The following is a 20799-nucleotide window of genomic DNA, read 5'->3' on the forward strand; positions in this document are numbered from 1 at the left end:
TTTGGGATTTGACAGTTTATTTCAACAATGGAATATTTCACCCATAAAAGATGCAGCAGTATACATGACCAAAAAAAATCTATCAAATAACTTTAATTTTCAAGCATTTTAAATTAAATATATTAGCTCTAGAAGGGATTACAATAAAAGCAAAGCAAACAATTACAATCATCAGTGCCAGCATAAAGGTTAAAACGACATTGCATCGATCTCGGGTCGGTCCAAGACTGCCGCCACATCCATTCTTTTAAGTCCTGCTTGTACGAGTGTGAGGCATGTGATTATTTGACCCAGTTGCGTTGTCCAATCAAGTGACTCCAGTGAGCTGAATTTTGATCCAGTTAAGAGTAAAAAAATGTAGCTCAAACAACCCAAGAAAAAAGCATGCTGGTCAAAAACGCCTTTTTTTTTGTAAACCCAAAGCCTTACAAGCATGTCACTTGTGGCAAATCATTTTTTGTTTCAACGTATGTAAACCCTCCAGAGTTCAAATTTGATCATGTTAGTGGTCAGTCAACGAGTTTGAATGAAAACCATTGCTCTTGTAAACCAGCACCGGTAATCCAACATTCTCTTCTTTCCCTTTGCTCAGCAAAGGGACAAACAAGGGTCCTTAAACTCAACACCCAGTGACACAAGGATGGGCATAACACAAAAGGCAAGAAAAAAATCTTCAAGGGTGCATGTGCTGAGGGTTTAGTAAAATTACATCAGGGTGTGCCGAGCGGAGGAGTAAACAGTGATGACCATCCCTCTGGGTCACACGGCCAAACGTCAGGTCATTGCAACTTGATGAGCGAGGAATTACAGGCAGCACAAACAAACACAGTCTCTCTCTGGGCCTCTGGAGCTGGAGGAAAAATGAAAGGGGTTCAACAAAACAGGACAATGTAAATAGCAAATACAGTCAAAAATGTTAGATTGGACCTACTAAGTCCATGATTCATTGTTTACACCGGGTACAGTAATATTTCTGTTGCCACTCACCGTCAATGGAACTAGGTCAACCTAATAACTAAAAACGAGTCCATTTATTTCTAAAACGTGTAATTTTGCAACGTCTTACCGGTGGCCCCCATGCAAGACCTCAGCACTTTGAAAGAACAACATCTTGAACAAAAGCTGTTGCCACAGTTACTGCAGTTCTTCTACAATTGGAAGAGAGAGTTGCGTTCAGACTTGGACTTAGAATTTTCATCCAACACAACGTGCACAGTTCGACGATCACTTCTCTTCAAGTCTCACCCTTTTCTTCAGCACTGAGAAGACAGCATTGCAGCTAGCACAGTTGCCTTTGGAGAGAGGGGAAAAATAAGACGTCATTTCCGAGCATTATTGCAGCTACTTCAAAATTTTGTCACAGCACTCTGACCAATGCTGGTGGTGGGGTAACGTTTGCGCAGTTTCTCTGTCAGCTTGGACACTTTGCTGCGTATGGGTTCATTACGACTCAGGAGGCCATTTTCAGAGATGGTGTCAAACTCAGGAGCTCCAAGTGGACCATCTTCATCCTCCTAAAACAAGGAGGGGGGGCAAGTGAAGTCCCACAGTGTGCACCAATCACACTATGTAACTATTAAATACATGAAAATGACAAGTTTAACTATACCTCGGTACCTTTACCTTCAAACACTCACAAGGATGTATAGTAAGGCTTTCATGACCACTTAAGAACCTCACTTAAATTATTGCCTATGTAACTTAATAAACATTTTATGAGGGTAAGAGTTTCACACTGGAATGCAAAACTTGAATTTCAACTTCCAATACTTACTACATGCAATCGTTGGGAAATACACCACAGCGGCCCATCTTAAATGTGCCCTTCATTTTTACCAAATAATAGACTAGTGATGATCCAAGACACAGTGACAAAATGGTGCACAAATACTCACATGCAATATAAGATGAGTAAGATTGACAAAACCCTCATGCACAAAGCATGAAAACAACAAGCCCCTTACACACACATCACTTACGGGTGCATAAATGGAAGATACTGGAAAATCCACTTACCACTAACACCAAAGGGGTTTCCTTTGTGGGATGGAGTATAACAGTACAGTTATACACACAAGCTTCCATGCTACCACATAAAAACCATGCTACAGGGTTTTAAATAAAGTACAGTAACAGACCCCGGTCAGTTTACACGATTTGGACACGCGAGTGATAAGTAGATCAGAAAGGGTAAGATTACCAAGTGTTAGCGCAGATTGGGCAACACTCACCTGCAGGGTGATGGCATTTTCCTGATTTCACAGGAAAGCAGGAGATAAACAGGAATGATATAATTAATATTTTTATTCCACCCAGGGATGAGGAAATTAAAACCATTTAGGATTGTTGTGCCAGTTAAGCGTCTGATTAATACTATTTTGTGATAATGTGTATAATGTAAAAAAAAATCCTAACTGTTAATGATTGATTGATTTTTAACCCTTTTAAATTTTAAAGTAAAACCATTGGATATTTTAGAAGTTATGACGGCGGCAGGCAGCAAAAACTTTAAATACAATACAGTTTAGTTGGGACTCCTGTGTAAACACATACTGGAAATGGTCAATACACATAGGGAGAACTATATTACCTCAATCGCATCTTTAAATTCATCATCAGGCTCAGCTTCTTCTGCTTCCTCCACACTCCCAGGTGATATGTCCTGAAAGCAAACATTTTATTTCAAACTGCATTCAGATAAAATGAAATACGATCATTATAGCATTCTCAAATGAAAGCTATGATAAATATTACGTTGTATAAACACAGTGCATCATGTGAGTGCTGACAACTTGTACATGATTATTACTATACTTCCTTTTGAGTGTCCCTCACCTCCAGACTGGTTGGTGTGGGTGTCCTCTCCACTACATTGCTGGGATCCAGTTCGTCACACGCTGCCTCTGATGTTGGAGCCTGGCCGGCATGGAACAGCTTCTTCAGGTCCACCAAAACTGGAACACAAGTAACAACAAAAACATTAGCTGTGAAAAATATTTGAAGTTCATTATCATTGTTGAGCTGACCTCTGTGGAAGTTTCTGTTCCAAAGGAAGATGACGCTGTTCAAACCAGCAAGCACCCAGCCGACAGGAGCGAGGTAGAGAAGACACACCACTGTAAACAATCCTACATAAAACCTAGGGGGAGATGATGAGATGTAAATGTTGACTGGTCCGCCAAAATTTACAAACAGCTTCATCCACACATAATGTGGTCTTCTCTGGCGCTCGAACAATTCTTAAAGCTAAATAAATACTGAGAAGAAATGAATGTAAAGCAGTCCGCCTGTGATTCATATCTTGGTTTTAAGGGACCCAAAAAAAAGTTTGGAGAAGCATCAGCATTCGGTCTAAATAAATATGGATGTGCCGGGCCCTATTTCCAGTAGTAGCCGTTTTTATGATTATAGACCGACAATTAACTAGCACACTTTACCTTGATGATGTGGTGTGATTGTCCCAGTACAGGACCTTGTAAAATGTTTCTGCTGATTGACAGGCCGACGACAGCATGTCATCCAGATGCTTCAACCTGGAGATGGGAAAAATAAAACATTTCTCATCCACGTAAGCATGTCGTACTATTTTCTTGTGCCCATTTTAATAGTCATATTATGGACATTACATTACAACTAATCAGTCAGTGAAAGAGAAAATGCAGTGTTTCTTACAGGTCTTTGACTTCCAGCATAGCCTCCTGCTTACTGAGGTGCACATTCTGCAAATCTCTGCGGTGCACGGTGTGAAAGTGCCTCCTATGGAGTTCCGTTTCTGAGGCTCTGCCCCAGCACCTGTCCTGCAGGTAGCCAAGGGCAGCAGGCACTGTGACTGCCACCAAACATAGTGACAACCAACCCACTGATAGAGGAGAAGAAGAAGACAGTTAGTAGTAGCCACCGACGACAGAGAGCCTCCACTTACCTTCATTAATGGTGCAGAAGAAGACATTGAGGAATATACAAACAACTAACGAGCAGAGGGGCATCCTCCACCTGAAAAATAGATATTATACTCTCAACAAGATGTCTCTCTGCTATTGAAAACAAGAATAAGTATGTTTAACAGCTTTTCAGGTAGGGTGGAACCACTAAAATAATGCTAAAATTTTACCATTTTGATTTTAGCCAGACGCCGAAAACCTCAGAGGCCAAATTGTTTTCATGTATAAAAAGGCCTTTGCTTTTTTCATGAGATTGCGACCAAAACAAAATCAGTGTATTTTTAACAAATGAATATTACATGCTCAACTTGCCTTTAGTAACTCACCCTCTCCCCTTACCTAAAAACACTCTTCTTTATGCATGAAAGTTCACAAGTATTACTTCAAACAGTAACAGTTAATGACTAAACATACAAACTATTCTTAGTTATGGGAAAAGGTGTATCAAATTTTGAAAACTCGCCCTAGCAGGAAGCGGGCCAGCTCCATAGCATCTGTAACTGGTTCCAGAAAAAGCGCCATTCTCTTATAGGCCACAACCATGTTAAGCAGGTCAAAATTCAGTGTAGATCTTGGGCTTCCAAGTTCAGAAGCATCTGGAGATCCCAGAGTCTCTTTGGATATAGTGTGCACCATCTCCCCCCTTTCCCCTGGACCTTGGTAAGGGTCAGATGATGCCGCTGCACTCTGCATCATCATTCCTGTGAGGAAAACAAATACATTAAGATGATGGTAATCATGTCACTCCTATTCCTGAATTACTATTGTGACTGCATGTTAGAATTCTGTAAAACCAGCAACATCAGGCTGCTAAAAGTAGACAACAGTTGTCATACAATTTGGTGCATGGAAGATACTGAACGTTTTAGGCACGTCAATACTATACTTATGAGATCACTATGAATCTGTGACGTCATTGCTACGTGGGGCATTTCAGATCATACGTTGACACATTCGTGTTTGTAAATGCAAACCATTATTTCATTCATAACGATGCAGGGCTTATAATGTTATTGATAATTTAAGTAATGGATGTATTGAGTAACTGCAGATGTTGGTGTTTTGGTTTCTGTCAAGGCTTTAAATACGCAACTATGGCATCGGTTGCATCTCCAACACACTACGCAAAGTATTTTAACGCACTGCAACCGTTCCTGAAGGAGATTGCGTAGCAGGAACATTGTTTTTTGGTCATCTTGGGATCAATACAAGATGACACTTTGACCCTCAGAGATGTGGCAATCAGTGCAGGCAGTCATTTTTAAGTTGCTCATTGGAGCAATCAGCAATGGGATAAAGCAACTGAGCTCCAAATTTGCAATGTTTTTAAATAATCAACAACAAGTCATGTGATTGTAACGTGCAGATATACTGTTTAAGACGAAGAAATATACATTGTTATGACTTTATTCGAGTTCGTTGATGAGAAAATTTACCCCGAGCTACGTGTCCAAACCGGAGGCTAGAAGTTCAGGCGACACTAGGTCCCGCGGACATCATAATCCTGGAGGATGGAAAAGCCTCCAACTTCATCGACCCAGTCACCATAACTGCCGCGTATCGCATTAGCACCGACCCGCGCTAACCATTAATAATACCGTGTCCTGCCTTTTAGGCGAGAAATTACGCCAGTGTCTAGCTGCTTCTTCCGGTTAGCTATTCTATGCTAGCTTTATATTGTAAGATTATCTGCTTGGTCTTCCAGGATGAGCAATCGATCATCGAAAAGCCAACGTCGATAAAACCGGCATAAATTATGCATTATTTTTGTTAAATCGTACGTATTCAATGCACAACACACCACTGCATTTAACAATTTTGATTTATTGAGTTCAAAAAATATTCTTGAGTAACATCAAAACCATTTGACTTGAACTTGTCAAATGTCAATCATCTTTGCCGCAACAGCAGAAGCCTCTTGTCAGTTACGTTTTTTATAGTGATCAAGGTGAGCAAGTATCCATCCAGAAGGTCCGAGGGTGGCCAAAGTCAACGAAGTCAGGGCAAACACTGTTTCCTGACAAAAAAAAAAGACAAAAAAAATTATAGAGTTCTCATTGAAGGTGTGACGCCAGCAGGGAAAACACAAGTGTTTTTGGACTTACCAACAAGCCGACTTTATATTGAGGAGGTTTGCTTTGGATTAAGGTAGCTCGCTGATTAATCGTCATCTTTGCACGGTGGGCAAAGAGGTGCGGAGTCCTCAACATTCCAAACATGTTCAAAAGTCAAATAAACTGGTAGTTCACAATTGTAGAGATGATATAGCAACAAAATATATCACACGCACCTGGTAAGTGGCCGGTTTAATTGCGGTACATTTAAATGCTGTAGGAGAAACATGGATGTGTTTATGACCATAAATAATAGAACGGTGATATGCCTGCCTTGAATCTGTTTTCGTGTATAACTCAATTTAGATGCAAGAGCAATGTTTTTGTAAATGTTGACATTGATTCACATTATTTATATTAAGTATTTTCAAGGCAATATATTTATGTTTTTTTTTAATTATGGGAAATAAATATCATTTGTGGTATGTATTTGACAATTGGAAATTTATCAACATGTAGAGTATGAGCTGAGAGCGTAAAAGGTCTTGGTAGCTCTTAAAATCAGGAAAATGTGCTCGACCGAAGAAAAAAAAACACGAAGGCCGAATACAGACTGCAGGGTTCTTAAAGAGACAGCAGCAAGGACATCGTTTTCAGGCACGATCAACGTTGAAGGGCGTCACCATAATTGGTGCGTGTTTCGCTTCCTGGTTCCTGAAGAGGAGGCGCTCGCAAGTTGTCGCGACGCTCGAAGATAGGTTTGTTTTGTGCAACAGCACTACATGGGCAACAAACACCTTCTTCGTATCACCATGTCCACAGAGATTTTGTGTGATCGCTTGGTGTCCAGTTTGAGTCCGTATCCTCTGCATCGTGCCATGGAAGACAGGAGGTAAAGATCGTGCGCACGAGTGAGTATTTTTTTGCTCAGTGACAAGCCAATGAACCAAAATTGTACGTGTATTTTTTTTTCTGAGCCTATATAGTTAACCTGAAAAGGTGTACCCTAAAATCAGGTTCCAGTGATTGATTTCATCCAATCCGTTCTACCCAGCTAAGTGGGCACCGTCATGGCCCCGACAAGGATTTGGCACCTCTTGGCCCATTGCCAGGACAGAACCCCCTGTGGACCAGATGAGGAGAGGGAGAAATTCTGGGGGGAGCTGTTTGATCAGCTAGATCTCAATAAAGATGGATACATTGACATACATGAATTACGTAAAGGGCTGGCAGGTCAAGGACTATCCAGAGCTTCACTGGAGAAGGTAAGACCTATTACCTGCACTCACCTGGATGCCATTTACAAAAGTATGAAGGGAATCTATTATGAAAGCTTTCTCATTCTGTTTGCCTTTTCCTATGGAAATATTAATGCAAACATTCCTAATCGTAACAGCCCAATGTAATTGTGTGCATCGTCCTCTTCGTCTTCCCTGATTTGTTTTTCCCAAAGCATGTGGGTCATGTACTTAGCTGGCTGTCACTTCCTCAGTGTGTGCATTTGTGTGCAACATGATGTTTATTTTGGTTGTGTGGAACAGGACTTGTAAGATGAGAATGGCAAGCTACCAAGGTGACAAACCACCAGTGGCTGCCTTCACTGTTATTAGCTGTAAATTTTATAATGTCAATACTTTTAGAGTATTCAAAGTATTTATTTAACCAATGGTGAGTGTTTCAAGTGGAAGTCAAGTAAAACAACTTTTTCTTCTATGCGACCCCACTCATCAAATCATAGTATTCTGATTAATATTGATTATGTGGAATATGAATTATAGAAAATAGCAAAATCATCTTTCAAATATCACATCACCAAACCAAGAATACAGGTGAGCCGTGATGGGTTAATGATATTATGTTATTAACCATTAATAATATAAATGTATGTGAAAGAGAGTGATTATTCAAATTTCTCAGAATAAATAGGAAACACTTTATTTCTAGAAAAGAAGGCAGTGTGACTTAAGGTTCCCACCACCGACAGAAATTGAATTACCCATTTTCAACCGTCTTGTGTTTTCAGATTGTCGAGGCAGGGGACACCAACGAGGATGGAGTGCTTGACTTGGAAGAATTCACTCAGTACCTTCGTACTCACGAAAAGCAGCTCAAACTCATGTTTCGAAGCCTGGACAAAAATAATGATGGTCTGTGGCAACCCGCCAAACATTTCAATCACCACATCAGGCTTCATCGGTTTAAAATTCGCATATATGGCCTGTCTCTTACTTTATGTGTCTGAATGGTTCCATGCAGGTGAGATAGATGCAACGGAAATCCAGCAAGCTCTACGTGCTGTTGGCTTAGACATCAGTCTCAGGGCTGCCACCAAAATTTTACAAAGGTCTGTCATCTTTTTGTCACTATTGCGAAATCATGAACATGCTCTGCACTGCTTTTACTTTAAATGTTACTCTTGGCAGAACATTATAATTCATGTTTAGTTGAGGTTAAAGTATTCTCATGTTTACTGATCTTGAAAACTGGCTTAATTTTCCAAATATTTTCAAGACTTTGTTTAGATATACTGTATGATGAATTTCTGCTTTTTTTTGTCTTGAAATCGACTGGTTTTCCACGTACTCTCTTGGTGTACATCTCTGTATATGTTTACGTTGGCATTCTGTTTTCAATGCCATTTCCACTTATCAACCTTGTACATGTTTATGTGTGTCAACCAGTATAGACAAGGATGGGACCATGACCATTGACTGGAATGAGTGGCGGGACTACTTTCTGTTCAACCCTATCACAAACATGGCGGAAGTGGCGCGCTACTGGAAACGTTCAATGGCAAGGCTACATAAAGAATTTTTTTTTTTTTTAATATTCAGCCAAGATTGATGTAATAATTGTTTTTGACATTGTTTGGAAACCAAAAATCAATAACTGTAACCTCTGCCTTCATTAGATGTTGGATTTAGGTGAGCAAATGACAGTTCCAGATGAATTTTCAGAAGAGGAGAAAAGGTCTGGCTATGTATGGCGGCAGCTGATGGCTGGAGCCTTGGCTGGATCTATTTCACGGACTGGGACCGCCCCCTTAGATCGTCTCAAAGTTTTCCGGCAGGTGAGTTAGTAGTATACTATGTGATGAGAATGAAATTACCATTGAAGGGCAATTTACTTACTTACTGTTCATTGTCACACGTGGACACACATCTTCATTAAATGTTTTTGGCAGGTTCATGGTTCCTCTCTGTTTAGTCGGAACGTGCTGGGAGGTTTTCAGTACATGCTAAAAGAGGGAGGAGTGCAGTCGTTTTGGAGGGGCAATGGAATCAACGTTCTTAAAATTGCTCCAGAGACTGCAATCAAATTTACAGCTTACGAAAAGGTGGATACTACTTGCCTTCTTTTCCTTTTTGTTTTCAGTGTTTGTGAACAACAGCGCGGGAGCCATCTTGTATGATTTTGAAGGATTACATAAAAAGACTCATTGATCATTCCATCTTTGGCAAAAAAAGCTACTATACTTAATTTAAAAGCCCTCCTTTTCTTAATTTCGGTTTTGTTTCCAGATCAAGCATATAATGTTTGGCAGAAAGGATACCAAAAATTTGAGGGTTCATGAAAGATTTCTCGCTGGCTCGTTAGCTGGTGCAACCGCTCAGTCAGTCATCTACCCACTGGAGGTGATTTCAAGTCACAACACAAATACTCTCGACAGTAATCCACAGTGTCATTTTCTGTGCATATTCTTGCTTAGCTTCCTTCTTTTACCTTGCCAGGTGCTGAAAACCCGACTCACGCTTCGAAAAACAGGCCAGTTCTCAGGAATGTCTGACTGCGCCAAGCAGATCCTGCAGAGGGAAGGCGTTGCGGCCTTCTACAAGGGTTACGTGCCTAACATGTTGAGTATTGTGCCTTACGCCGGCATTGACCTGGCAGTCTACGAGGTCAGGTGGACATGACGGTAGCTAGAGTACACTGTATGTTCATGTTGTTTCTTTTTTCTAACTTGGTATCTGTTTCCCAGACACTAAAGTTTGCCTGGCTAAGTAGGAACAGAGGAGTTGCAGACCCAGGGGTGATGGTCCTGGTTGGCTGTGGTGCAATCTCCAGTACCTGTGGGCAGTTGGCAAGTTACCCTCTTGCAGTGATCCGCACCCGAATGCAAGCTCAAGGTTAGATGAAGGGGGTGTAGCAAATATTGAGTACAATACAAATGACAGTGGGGATCGTTTTCAAGTCATTATCTTCTTAGAAAACAAAAAACTTGAAAGGTTTCAAAGGATTGTGCAATGCAGAATTTCAAATGACTTGTGAAGGAATGAAATAAACAGATTTGATGCATTTACAGCTTTAAAAGTCATATTTATTCAAATTCAAAGCTATTAAAATCAAAAACATCAATTTGTTATATTATTTGTCTCTCGCTTTTTCTCTCTTCCCCTTAGCCTCAATGAAAGGATCCGCTAAGCCATCAATGTCTGCCTTGATTCGCACCGTTTTGACCCAAGAGGGTGTCGCCGGCCTGTATCGAGGAATTTCCCCCAATTTGCTGAAAGTCATCCCTGCCGCCAGCGTGTCCTACGCCGCATACGAGTACACCAGGATAGCTCTAGGAGTGGATGTGGCGGGTAGGCAGGGAGAGAAAGGAAAGGTTTAAAAATGTGTGGATGGTTTGATGTGACTTCCACCTACAAGATGGGTGTCAAACTCAAGGCCCAGAGGCCAGATATGGCTCGCCACATCATTTTATGTGGCCCGCGAAGACAAATCGTGCATTGAGTACAAATTGTCTTCACTCTAAAAAATAGAGATATTTCTAGCAATTTGTATTATCATTTGCATTTTTAAAATATTTGAACAATTTTTACTAGTCTCTGATTTCAAAAGTAGTTATTCATCAGTTCGTTGTGTAGACCATACTGCGTTGACAGTCATAGTTGCCCTCCGATGGAAACTATGGCTACAACGCAGCCCGTGACAAAAATGAGTTTGACACCCCTGATCTACAAGATTTGCTCTGATCTGTTAAACCTGCATGAAAAGGTGGATTTTGATGGTGGATGGATTCACAGTCCTGTGACTGCACGTCTTGATGATCAAATGATAAAAGTGATAGCGCTGCCCTGCATTTGGATGACCTCGCAAGATGCCATGAACAAATTGATGTGAGTTGCATTGCTCTGTATGTACCTACTACCATCTGCATTTATATTTACAAGTGACAACTTGCATGAACTTACCTGAGAAGCACTGCAAAGGGGTTCTGTGTTTCCAAATAATTGCAAGAGGATTTTTCAGCCTTTTCTTCTCCTCACAGGTGTTATGTAGAGAAGAAAGATGACTGTTGAGAACATTGTTGCAGCGTCTGAAGGTCACCATAAGTGGTTAAGAGTGAAATGACTCAAGCAAATGGAAGTAACACAAGAATCTCATTAAACAGTGGCTATCAGCACAACAGTTATCATGGCATAACAGTTATCACTCAAATAGTGAATTTTGAATACTATCATTTTAAATGGTCTTGTTTCAAGCAAAACTACTTGAAACAACTCTCCTTGCACTGGTCACCTGTGGAGATGATGTCTCACAGCCTCCTTGCTCAAATGATGATTAGCAAGTAGAGAAGTTTGAGTCAGCTTTGAAAAACACTTCATTGTCAATTGTATTCTCACCTACAGTTACAAGATTTTTATTTTTGAAATAAATACTTTTTGTAGCTATATTTATGTTCCAATTGTTATATTTATAATAAATGCAGATGTGAATTTTAGTATTCATTTCCTGTATTTTAATTGTATGTTTAACTGGTTGATTTTTAATGCAAGGGTTAGAATATATTAAGAAAAAACAATATATTCTGTTAAAAATTAATTTAGACTGACTTCAATGCCAAAAAAGCATGAACAATTATTAAACATTAGAACAAATACTCTATTGTATAGAGTAGTGACAAATTTTAGGACTGCAAGATATTTTGGAACAGATAGAAAATATAATTGGAAAATTTAATATGTGCCCCTGAGATATGGTCAGCATCAATATAGTACATGTTTTTCTTAAATAATATACAAATTTCACACATTTTCCAACTTTGAAGTTGAGCTAATTCGGTTGAATGAAATGTGAATACAGAAATATTGCATAGAAAACTGATTCGACCAAGGTACTGTGGTACAATAGTGTGTCAGAAGAGATCAGAAAATGATTTATTCTTTGTGACATTGTGACTTTCTGGTGGCGATCGTAGCGTGCCCTAAATATTTATGCAAAATTATATGCTCTGTTGTTTACTTCGCGCAGGCGCAGATCTGTTGGTTCTACTCCAGGCCGGGAGGTGGCGCCGTTTTAAGGAGTTAACATTAGATCTGGAAAGAGAGCAAAGGGGCTGAGAAAGGCCGGACCGGGGTTGGCCTAGGGTAGCGTACATTGATTGGTTATTTTAAGCAGGGAACTTTGCCGGCGTGGTAAGCGATCTCCCTTACATTGGCGTTCTTGTTTCGCTCCACACAAGCTTTGGCCTTCCCGCTTCTGCGCAGCCCGACCCGGCCAAAGCCACACGGCCTACCCCCGTGTGTCATTTCTCTCCTTGTGATCACCATGTCCGGATTCGGCTCTTTGCCGACCAATGGCGTCGGCGCCGGAGCGAAAAAAGATGCTTTTGCAGACGCAATGGAAAGAGCCAGACAGGTAAACCGTGATAATCGCACACTGACGAATGCAACTGTCGAGCCATTTTACCTCGATAGTAGCTTAGCTAGCTTGATCATCCGTGTCGTTAGCTTCAGTTGACTAGCGAGCTTGTAGCGATATGCTACCGGCAAGTGAATTCTGCTATAAGGCATTGATTGACCTGAGCCCGCTCGAGATTACAATTTGGACCATCGTTATTTTGAGTGTTTCTATTGTGAACTCCAGAATCGTAATATCGCCGCTTTAGTCCCTTTATGATTCATTTTGACCACGTAGATTTTCCGTTCAAACTGGACATTTTGGCAAAAAAAAAAAAAAAAAAAAGTTCAGTCAAAGCACTAATTGAAGTGAGGCTAACAAATTGCTATTTGCGAATGACAATGAACTATACCATAAATGTGTACAGCTTAATTATAAATAACCGCTGACTGCAATGCTTACTACATTGCAACTGATATATTTGTCGGGTTCACAATCGTACAATTTAGTCTTTTCTTAATTTTTCGTCGAGAAGTGTAGTATTAACGGAATTAATCCAAGAAAATATAAATATAAAATCGAAGGGAATTGGATCACACATTTGTGTCTACAGTAATTTGGGTAGATAATGCCCAAACCCAAGCCATGCATAATTTAAATAAATGGTTTCTGTAATTTGTAATATCAACTATTTATCCACCCATCCCTCCATTTTTTTTTTCAAGACTAGATATGCTAGAAATGTTCTGCTTTTGTGCATGAACCTGAACAGCCTTTTTCCGATCAATTCCGTGTCCTTGGGATTTCTCAAACAACTTGATTCAGCAACAGAATTAAATTGAATGAAGTTCAGCCATCTCTAAAACCCTACTTTTGCATTTTTTAAATAAATGCAACCTTTGCATGGCATGTGCCTCAAATATCAGGCAGTAGTAAGAATTCAACTTAATGCTGGTGTGTGTGTGTGTGTGTGTGTGTGTGTGTGTGTGTGTGTGTGTGTATGTATGTGTATATATATATATATATATATATATATATATATATATATATATATATATATATATATATGTGTGTGTGTGGGGGGGGTATTTATATATATATATATATATATATATATATATATATATATATATATATATATATATGTGTGTGTGTGTGTATGTATATAAATTCATTCCTCCCTCTTGAGTGTTCAAGTAAGACTTCTCAATTTCCTAGATTGCAGCTAAAATCAGTGGTGAGAGTGGTCACATGGCAAGCAACAATGGAGGAGCTGAGGGTTTTCCATTCGCCGCACAGAAACGATCCCTTGAAGAAGCAGGTTGCCAATTTTCTCCAAATGTCTTTTTTTGTCTGAAACTGCTACTATGTTAGAGGCTTACCATTTCCTTCTATTTAGATGAACCAGATGCCAAGAAGGTAGCATCACAGAATGAAAGAGATTCGTCATTGTGTATGTTGACTGTGCACATTGATTTATCACAACTGCTGGATCCGCTCACTTTCCAGCCACTCAAATGTTTATCTCTTTCTTGCAGCCATTGGAGCTCAACTGGCTGCCCTGGCTCAACAGAGGTATGAATGTATCTTTGCTATTTTGTTGCTAATTCTTCAACAGTGCACTGTTCTTATGGGTTATGTAGCCTATCTAATTTCTTGTATAACTGGTTCCAGTGTCAGGCCCGGCATGATGACAATGACAGAGGAGTGCAGAGTGCCTGATTCTATGGTTGGTCTCGGTAAGTGCATCTATACCTCTTAAGTCATATATGAACAATACAACTGTGTGTTGTACAAATGTTCAAATTAGAATTGCAATTGTCTACTGTCCTTCAGTTATCGGCAGAGGAGGTGAACACATCAACAAAATACAACGGGAATCTGGCTGCAAGGTTCAGATTGCACACGGTGAGCTTCGCAATAACCAAATTGATAACTTTCTAGTCTTCTCTGCTCTTTGTGTTTATTTGTATTTTTCCACATTTTTCTATGTTATTTCAGACAGTGCCGGTCTTTCGGAAAGAAGTGTTTCTTTGACAGGTTCACCTGATGCCATAAAGTAAGCCCCACGCCCCCATTGTCAAGCCATTCTAATCAACCCTGATAGTTTAAGATATGAGCCGTTTTCACTCGTGCTGTTGAATCAGATTAACATTCAGCACTGGTGAAAGAAGTAAGGAGAAGCATGATTACACAATTTAAACTCTGCAAACGGGTTTTACACCAGCAGGATTTATGGGGCCGATCAGCGCGTTTAAATGAACCAATTATAGATGCAATCACAAGATAGAGCAATGTGTCAATTTAAAAAAAGTTATTTACGATATCTAATTATTTACAGTTTACAGAGGATCTAAATGGTATTGTCAAGAATTTTTGCCAGTGTTTAATAATGTTTGCCATGCCCCAAGTAAGGAAAGGAAAATAAGTCATGTGATTTTAATGTGAATAGTTTATACGTTAATAAATGGACACAATTTTTTTATCAACAACATTGCCATGTTCAAAACATTCTCTAAAATCACAACTAAACAATTTAGTTACTAAATAATTTAGTTGGAAGTATTTCAGTTTGAAGTATTTTAATGAAAAGATTTTCACTTGTGGTAAAGCTTTCCCAGTAAAACCTTCATGGCAGTACGAGGTGAAGTAGAATGCTTACCGGTTGTAGTTGTCTTCTATTAATGGTGGACACGGAACTTGACAGTTCAGAGTACAAGTCACTTAAGTAGCACGAGTAAAAAAAAAAAAAAATGCATGATTTAAAAAAAAAAAAAAAAGGGCATTTTTGAGGGAAATTTACTTTACAAAAACTGAGACCTAGACCATTAAAGCTCAGACTGGTGCTGTGACGTAATGTCGCCTGCTTGCTGCATCTCATGGCAAAAAATCCCAGCCAGCTCAGTAGTTGAGTATATGTGGGATCAGCCACGACAAGGGTTGGCTGTTGAATACGCCAAAAAATGCAATAACCGACTAGGATTCTATCGATGGCCACAATGTGATGTGACATGAGATTTTAGTTAAGGTAAGCCATTTTAAACTAAATAAAAACTCCCCGTTCCCTAATCATGTTGATGACGAGCAAACGACTTCCAGTTACACTTAAAAAAAAAAAAAAGTTTTGAACTTAAAAGAACTCATTAGCTACCATCAACAACACAATTTGGAAAACGAGAATTTTGGGTGAAAGTTGAAACGCAAATTTTTGTATGTATGTATGTGAAGTTGCACCTAAGTATAGGTTAGAGGACCAACCCAACTATGATAGAAAGTACAAATTATAGTCCTAAAGTTGGTATATTTTTTATGTTTAATAAATATAATTTACACAATTTAGAAATTAGTTACTAATTGTGGGGGGATCGCTATGCTTGTTGTCTGGCGCTGCAGCTTTGGTTTGCTTCCTTAAGTCTTTTTCGCAGCGTAATCCCCAACTCAGATTATTTTGACGACTGCACATGCTTTGCCCAATATAGTAGTGTTTTCAAACAATTCGATTCATAATCGTACTTTTTATTTGTTTCAGGAGAGCAAAGGCGCTCATAGATGAAATCATCTCAAGGGGACATGATTCGCCCAACGGGCAGACGGGTTCCATGCAGGAGATGGTCATCCCTGCGGGCAAGGCTGGACTTATTATAGGCAAAGGAGGAGAGACTATCAAGCAGCTACAGGTTTGTCAAATGAGTCAGAAAGCGCTAAACCCGAGTCTGGGCTTCCCTGCTAAAGCTGCTGCCCCCTGCGACCCACCCAACTTCGGTCGGCTCAGCGGAAGAAAATTGATTGATGGATGGATTGATGTTATTGAGCTGTGCATCCCGTAACATTCTTTTGCAATTTTGAAGGAACGAGCCGGAGTTAAAATGATCCTTATTCAAGATGGTTCCCAGCCGCCGAATGTAGATAAACCACTGCGCATCATTGGAGACCCATTCAAAGTGCAGGTACTTGAAAGTCGTCATCGAAACATGTTTTTAGTTTCTCTGCTTTTTGCGGCCATTCATTTGGTTTTCTGTTGTTTTGCAGCAAGCTAAGGAGATGGTAAACGAGATTCTACGAGAACGGGAAGGTTTTGGTGACCGGAATGAATATGGCTCAAGAATAGGGGGTAGTGGCATTGATGTAAGTTTGCTTGGGCTTGAAATTTACATAAAATGCTTGCAAGTGACAGATAAATTTAGCTTGTTAGATGCAGCACACTTATTCCTGTTGATTTTGAATAAATAGTAGACAGAGTGTGTTTGAATTATTAACTACTGCAGAGCAACTGAAGCACAAAAGGCTTAAATTGACCTCGAAATGTCCTTGATAAAATACTGAGTCGTTTCAGCCACATTTCTGGGATTTTTACAGATCGGTGTCCCTCGCCATGCAGTGGGGGTCATAATTGGAAGAAGTGGGGAGATGATTAAGAAGATCCAAAGTGATGCTGGAGTGAAGATACAGTTTAAACCAGGTAAGTACTTGTGGAAATGTGGTAATCTTGCAGGTTTTGCTGGATCCTATGCTTTAAGGCCTTTTCCTTGCCCCCCCACCCCCTTGCTGTTGTTGGCTCTTTAAATCCACACCCATCAATTGATAAATGTCATACGTTGACCTTTTAGATGATGGCACCGGTCCTGAAAAAATGGCACACATTACGGGTCCTCCTGATCAGTGTCAACATGCCGCTTCCATCATCACAGACCTGATACAGAGTATCCGTACCAGAGATGACGGGGGCCAGGGGGTGAGTATACATTAGGCTGAAATAACTTCAAAATATTTTTTTAAAAATACAGATTTTCATCCCGTAATGGAAATAATTATTTTTTCATCTCAAAATTCTATACACAACACCCCATAATTTTGTGTTTTATTGCAAAATGTATTTTAAAAAATTACCAGGTTTTGTTTCTCACACTGGTTCAGACCTTTTATGGAGTGTAAACATTCACAAATTACTCCTGTCGCGGTGCAAACAATTGCCCACTTTTCTGAAGCTTCCAAACGGACTCGATCCTATCTTGATAGTTTCGGCGAAAATATAGCTGAAACGTTTGCTCCAGTGACAGGCACTTTGTTCTGTATGTGTGAATCTTTTACAGTAAAACCTTACAGAATATTAGTCTGAAGCTGCAGGCTGGATAAGAGTTAGGAATTTGTGCGTGCATGGATTTGGGTTACAGGAAAAACCTGGGTGTCACTGTTGTACAGGAGCATAATAGTGGCTTTTCTTGGCTATTTTTTTACTTACCATTTGCATGCACATGTGCAACATTGACACATTGTAGCAAACACCAATATTTTTTATCTAAACCCTTAATAAATTACGGTTCATAATTAATAGGTCAGTCAAGTGCAACCTGGGCATTTTTTCTCGTGTAGGTAGTTTGAATCAAGAGAGTTCTTTTTATTAATTTTTTTTTTTTCCTTCACCACAGGGACCCCCTGGTGGAGGGATGCCACCAGGAGGACGGGGGCGGGGTAGAGGCCAGGGAAGCTGGGGTCCTCCAGGGGGAGAGATGACCTTCTCTGTTCCTGCTCACAAATGTGGACTCGTGATTGGTAGAGGAGGGGAAAACGTCAAAGCCATTAACCAACAGACCGGTGCATTTGTAGAGATGTTACGTCAACCGCTACCAGATGGAGATCCAAATTTCAAACTGTTCACAATCAGAGGTTCTCCACAACAGATAGACTATGCAAAGCAACTTATAGAAGAAAAGATTGAGGTACATTCAAGTGTTGCTTGGTATTCCAGTGATTAGATGGGCTCACATTGAAGGGGTGTACTAATAAATGAAACATGTCTTGGTTATCCAGGCCCCGTTATGTCCTGTGGGTGGTGGTCCAGGTCCAGGAGGCCCTGGTGGTTCCATGAACCCCTACAGCCCCAACCCTTATAATGCTGGACCTCCTGGTGGTGGACCGCAGTATGTAAATCCTCAAATGTAGCAATTGCTTTAACTTTCAGCCCCGGACTAGACTACTTGGTGAACTAAAACCATTCATTGTTTTATTGCCCTGGTCTTTACAGTGGCGGTGCACCAGGTGGTCCCCAGTACTGTGCTCAGAATTGGGGGGACAGCTACCAGCAGTGGCAGAACCCAGGGCCACAAGACCCCAGTGAGTAATCAACATTCTAGTCAACAATACTTGTGTTGGCCAAGTCGGGTGCCCCCCAACAACTTGGTCTACGCAGAGAGACTGAACATAAAATTGGTGTATCTGCTTGTCCTGTGTCAAATCCTTGGTGATATGGGAAAAAGAATTAAACTCACAAGCTAGTGTGTAGGGCCTCTTTGAAAAAGGGAGAACGAGCCAAGTTATGAACCGAGAGCCTGAAGTTTCAAACACAACCTAAAATATACATTAAGAGACTATTTCAGATGTCTTACTAAAAGTACACTTTCGCCAAACGCACTCTGCCTGATGTGTCGCGATTACATTGTTTTTTTGTTTTTTTTTTTCAAAGAAAAGGGCATAATTAAAGAATGACTGAATCAATTACTGATGGCCAACAAAATCAAGAAATGACGCTGAAATCATCATACTTGGTCACTAACAGCATTGCTGAGGCTCCTTAAAGAGTCACAAGCAAAGGGCTCCTACTAAGTTTGGTGTAATGGTGAGTTGAGGAAGTTTAAGGAAACTGGTCTGGTGCAAAAGTGTAATGTTCTATTTATAAATATATATAAAGAGTTGGGGGACCTGTTTTAGCTACAAAAAGAAATGCCTGATCTTATTCTTTGCAATCTACCATTAGATAAGGCAGCGGCAGACCCAAATGCAGCCTGGGCGGCCTACTATGCACAGTACTACGGTCAGCAGCCAGGGGGCACTATGCCAGCACAGAACCCAGCAGATCCTGGAGCAGCAGGGGACCAGAACCAAGCTGAACAGACAGCTGGCGGTCAGCCAGACTACACAAAGGCTTGGGAGGAATACTACAAAAAGATGGGCATGGGTAAGTGTGTACAGAAAACGTTGATAAATAAACTTAATGAGTCTCTTTAACCAGCATCTGCATGGCAATGATATTTTCCCAAATTATCTATTTTAATGTGCATTGTGCTGTTAATTTTTCAGTCCAGCCTGCAGGAGGGTCAGTGGCTGCTCCGGGAACTGCAGCGGCACCGGCTGGGGGAGCAGCAGCTGCATCTGGTGGCCAGCCGGATTACAGTGCAGCCTGGGCAGAATATTACAGACAGCAAGCTGCCTACTATGGGCAGGGAGGGCAGGCCCCTGGGCAAGGGGCTCCACCACAGCAGGGGCAACAGGTAGGAAAAAAGTTTGAACCGAAAAAATATTGTAGCACCTTCTGTTAGAGTACATTCATTTGAAACGAAATCGCATACCTTTGACTTTTCTTTCCAGGCGCAGTAATGAAGTTTTGTGTGGGTGGATGGTTTTGTCGGCTCTTGGGACTTCTGCTGGTGGAGATTTCCGTTTTTTGCTTCAACAATTCAAGACCATTATTGAACCATCTACACTTATTTCAAAATCTTATTTTTTAAATTTGGTAGTTGACTGACTTGGTTTTTTCCCCCCCCCAAATGGAATAAGGGAGAAAGTTTTGCTCATGCATTGAAACAACGCACTAATTAATTATCTCGATAGAATTAGTTTTTTGTTTTCCTTATTTCACCCACACCTTCTAATACATCTTTGTTTTCAAAACTATGAACTATAAATTATGAGTATCTTTCCTGCAGAAGCTCTACAATGCTCACATTCGGGTTGATGAATTTCACTTTTATTTTGAAATTCCGTTTCTTCTGGTACTTTTTAAGTCACGTTTAAAAGTTGTCTGTTGAAATTGCAGTTGTCATGTACCCTGCAGTTTTTATTTTTAATTTCATTCACTGTATTTTTTTCCCCGGAGGGCACTGTGCATGTCTGTATGCTACTTAGCAGGAGTACATGTGCAGGTTTGCTGTAAAATGACATAAGTTCACATACTGGCTGATTGTGTGTCCCATGTGTGGGTGTGTCTTCCCTCTGGTTACTTCAACAGTAGCTACAACTTAATCGAAAAAGGATTCCCCCTCCCCCAGTAGGCTCTATCATTGTATTTTGTTTATTTTTTTTTTACAGCTTGTTTTTAAATACTTAAAAATAAAACATTCGGATCTACAACATCTTTTGGTTAAGTCCAATGACATAATGAATTCGGCATTCACAAGAACTATTTA

General features: G+C 40.2%; 3 protein-coding genes and 1 long non-coding RNA gene across 12 annotated transcripts; 2 read left to right on the forward strand and 2 right to left on the reverse strand.

The window, feature by feature from the left end:
• On the reverse strand, positions 1-5638 carry zfyve27 (zinc finger, FYVE domain containing 27). 5 transcript variants are annotated; one of them, XR_007481609.2, is made up of 15 exons: positions 5378-5638; positions 4405-4642; positions 3923-3993; positions 3673-3859; positions 3438-3533; positions 3027-3139; positions 2836-2954; positions 2591-2662; positions 2232-2252; positions 2017-2037; positions 1373-1514; positions 1246-1292; positions 1067-1148; positions 710-850; positions 1-669 (listed from the first exon to the last, which is right to left on the reverse strand). XR_007481609.2 is itself a non-coding variant. In XM_049721693.2 (14 exons), the coding sequence occupies exons 2-14, from the start codon at positions 4638-4640 to the stop codon at positions 780-782; spliced, it is 1278 nt and encodes a 425-aa protein (XP_049577650.1). In that variant the 5' UTR covers positions 4641-4642; positions 5378-5638; the 3' UTR covers positions 1-779. The 5 variants fall into 5 exon arrangements, 4 of the variants coding, with proteins under 4 accessions (XP_049577650.1, XP_049577652.1, XP_049577651.1 ...); XM_049721693.2 differs by having other exon boundaries at positions 1-850; XM_049721695.2 differs by lacking the exon at positions 2232-2252 and having other exon boundaries at positions 1-850; positions 5378-5637.
• A 107-nt stretch (positions 5639-5745) lies between these two features.
• On the reverse strand, positions 5746-6600 carry LOC125969525 (uncharacterized). The gene is made up of 2 exons (XR_007481610.2): positions 6047-6600; positions 5746-5958 (listed from the first exon to the last, which is right to left on the reverse strand). It is a non-coding gene; the product is annotated as an uncharacterized lncRNA (long non-coding RNA).
• Positions 6601-6716: 116 nt separating this feature from the next.
• On the forward strand, positions 6717-11720 carry slc25a23a (solute carrier family 25 member 23a). Of its 4 annotated transcripts, none has more exons than XM_049721692.2 (12): positions 6717-6906; positions 7050-7260; positions 8019-8142; positions 8252-8339; positions 8677-8788; positions 8907-9065; positions 9180-9332; positions 9517-9630; positions 9727-9894; positions 9975-10122; positions 10396-10578; positions 11268-11720. In XM_049721692.2, the coding sequence occupies exons 2-12, from the start codon at positions 7066-7068 to the stop codon at positions 11276-11278; spliced, it is 1455 nt and encodes a 484-aa protein (XP_049577649.1). In that variant the 5' UTR covers positions 6717-6906; positions 7050-7065; the 3' UTR covers positions 11279-11720. The 4 variants fall into 4 exon arrangements, 3 of the variants coding, with proteins under 3 accessions (XP_049577649.1, XP_049577645.1, XP_049577647.1); XR_007481608.2 differs by having other exon boundaries at positions 6718-6906; positions 10396-11115; XM_049721688.2 differs by having other exon boundaries at positions 6718-6906; positions 10396-11720.
• Positions 11721-12320: 600 nt separating this feature from the next.
• Positions 12321-20745, forward strand: khsrp (KH-type splicing regulatory protein). Of its 2 annotated transcripts, XM_049721684.1 has the most exons (18): positions 12321-12637; positions 13838-13940; positions 14019-14072; positions 14158-14194; positions 14294-14358; positions 14456-14527; positions 14621-14678; positions 16149-16296; positions 16468-16566; positions 16649-16744; positions 16976-17078; positions 17227-17351; positions 18046-18336; positions 18428-18537; positions 18642-18730; positions 19371-19571; positions 19694-19884; positions 19982-20745. In XM_049721684.1, exons 1-18 carry the CDS (start codon positions 12548-12550, stop codon positions 19988-19990), a joined length of 1941 nt encoding a protein of 646 aa, XP_049577641.1. In that variant the 5' UTR covers positions 12321-12547; the 3' UTR covers positions 19991-20745. The 2 variants fall into 2 exon arrangements, with proteins under 2 accessions (XP_049577641.1, XP_049577642.1); XM_049721685.2 differs by lacking the exon at positions 14019-14072.
• Positions 20746-20799: the final 54 nt, after the last annotated feature.

Source organism: Syngnathus scovelli, chromosome 5, assembly GCF_024217435.2.
Source record: "Syngnathus scovelli strain Florida chromosome 5, RoL_Ssco_1.2, whole genome shotgun sequence".
NCBI classification, from domain to species: Eukaryota; Metazoa; Chordata; class Actinopteri; order Syngnathiformes; family Syngnathidae; genus Syngnathus; species Syngnathus scovelli.

Bases quoted from the DNA above. Each gene is read 5' to 3' on its own strand.
- zfyve27 (XM_049721693.2), bottom strand. From the start codon at position 4,640: ATGATGATGCAGAGTGCAGCGGCATCATCTGACCCTTACCAAGGTCCA. The intron at 3,860-3,922 runs GTAAGTGGAGGC...CTCCTCTATCAG, and splicing joins CTTCTGCACCATTAATGAAG to TGGGTTGGTTGTCACTATGT. The intron at 3,140-3,437 runs GTAAAGTGTGCT...ATCTCCCCCTAG, and splicing joins AATCACACCACATCATCAAG to GTTTTATGTAGGATTGTTTA.
- slc25a23a (XM_049721688.2), top strand. From the start codon at position 7,066: ATGGCCCCGACAAGGATTTGGCACCTCTTGGCCCATTGCCAGGACAGA. The intron at 9,333-9,516 runs GTGGATACTACT...TTTTGTTTCCAG, and splicing joins AATTTACAGCTTACGAAAAG to ATCAAGCATATAATGTTTGG. The intron at 9,631-9,726 runs GTGATTTCAAGT...TTACCTTGCCAG, and splicing joins CAGTCATCTACCCACTGGAG to GTGCTGAAAACCCGACTCAC.
- khsrp (XM_049721684.1), top strand. From the start codon at position 12,548: ATGTCCGGATTCGGCTCTTTGCCGACCAATGGCGTCGGCGCCGGAGCG. The intron at 14,528-14,620 runs GTGAGCTTCGCA...ATGTTATTTCAG, and splicing joins CAAGGTTCAGATTGCACACG to ACAGTGCCGGTCTTTCGGAA. The intron at 18,337-18,427 runs GTACATTCAAGT...TTGGTTATCCAG, and splicing joins TTATAGAAGAAAAGATTGAG to GCCCCGTTATGTCCTGTGGG.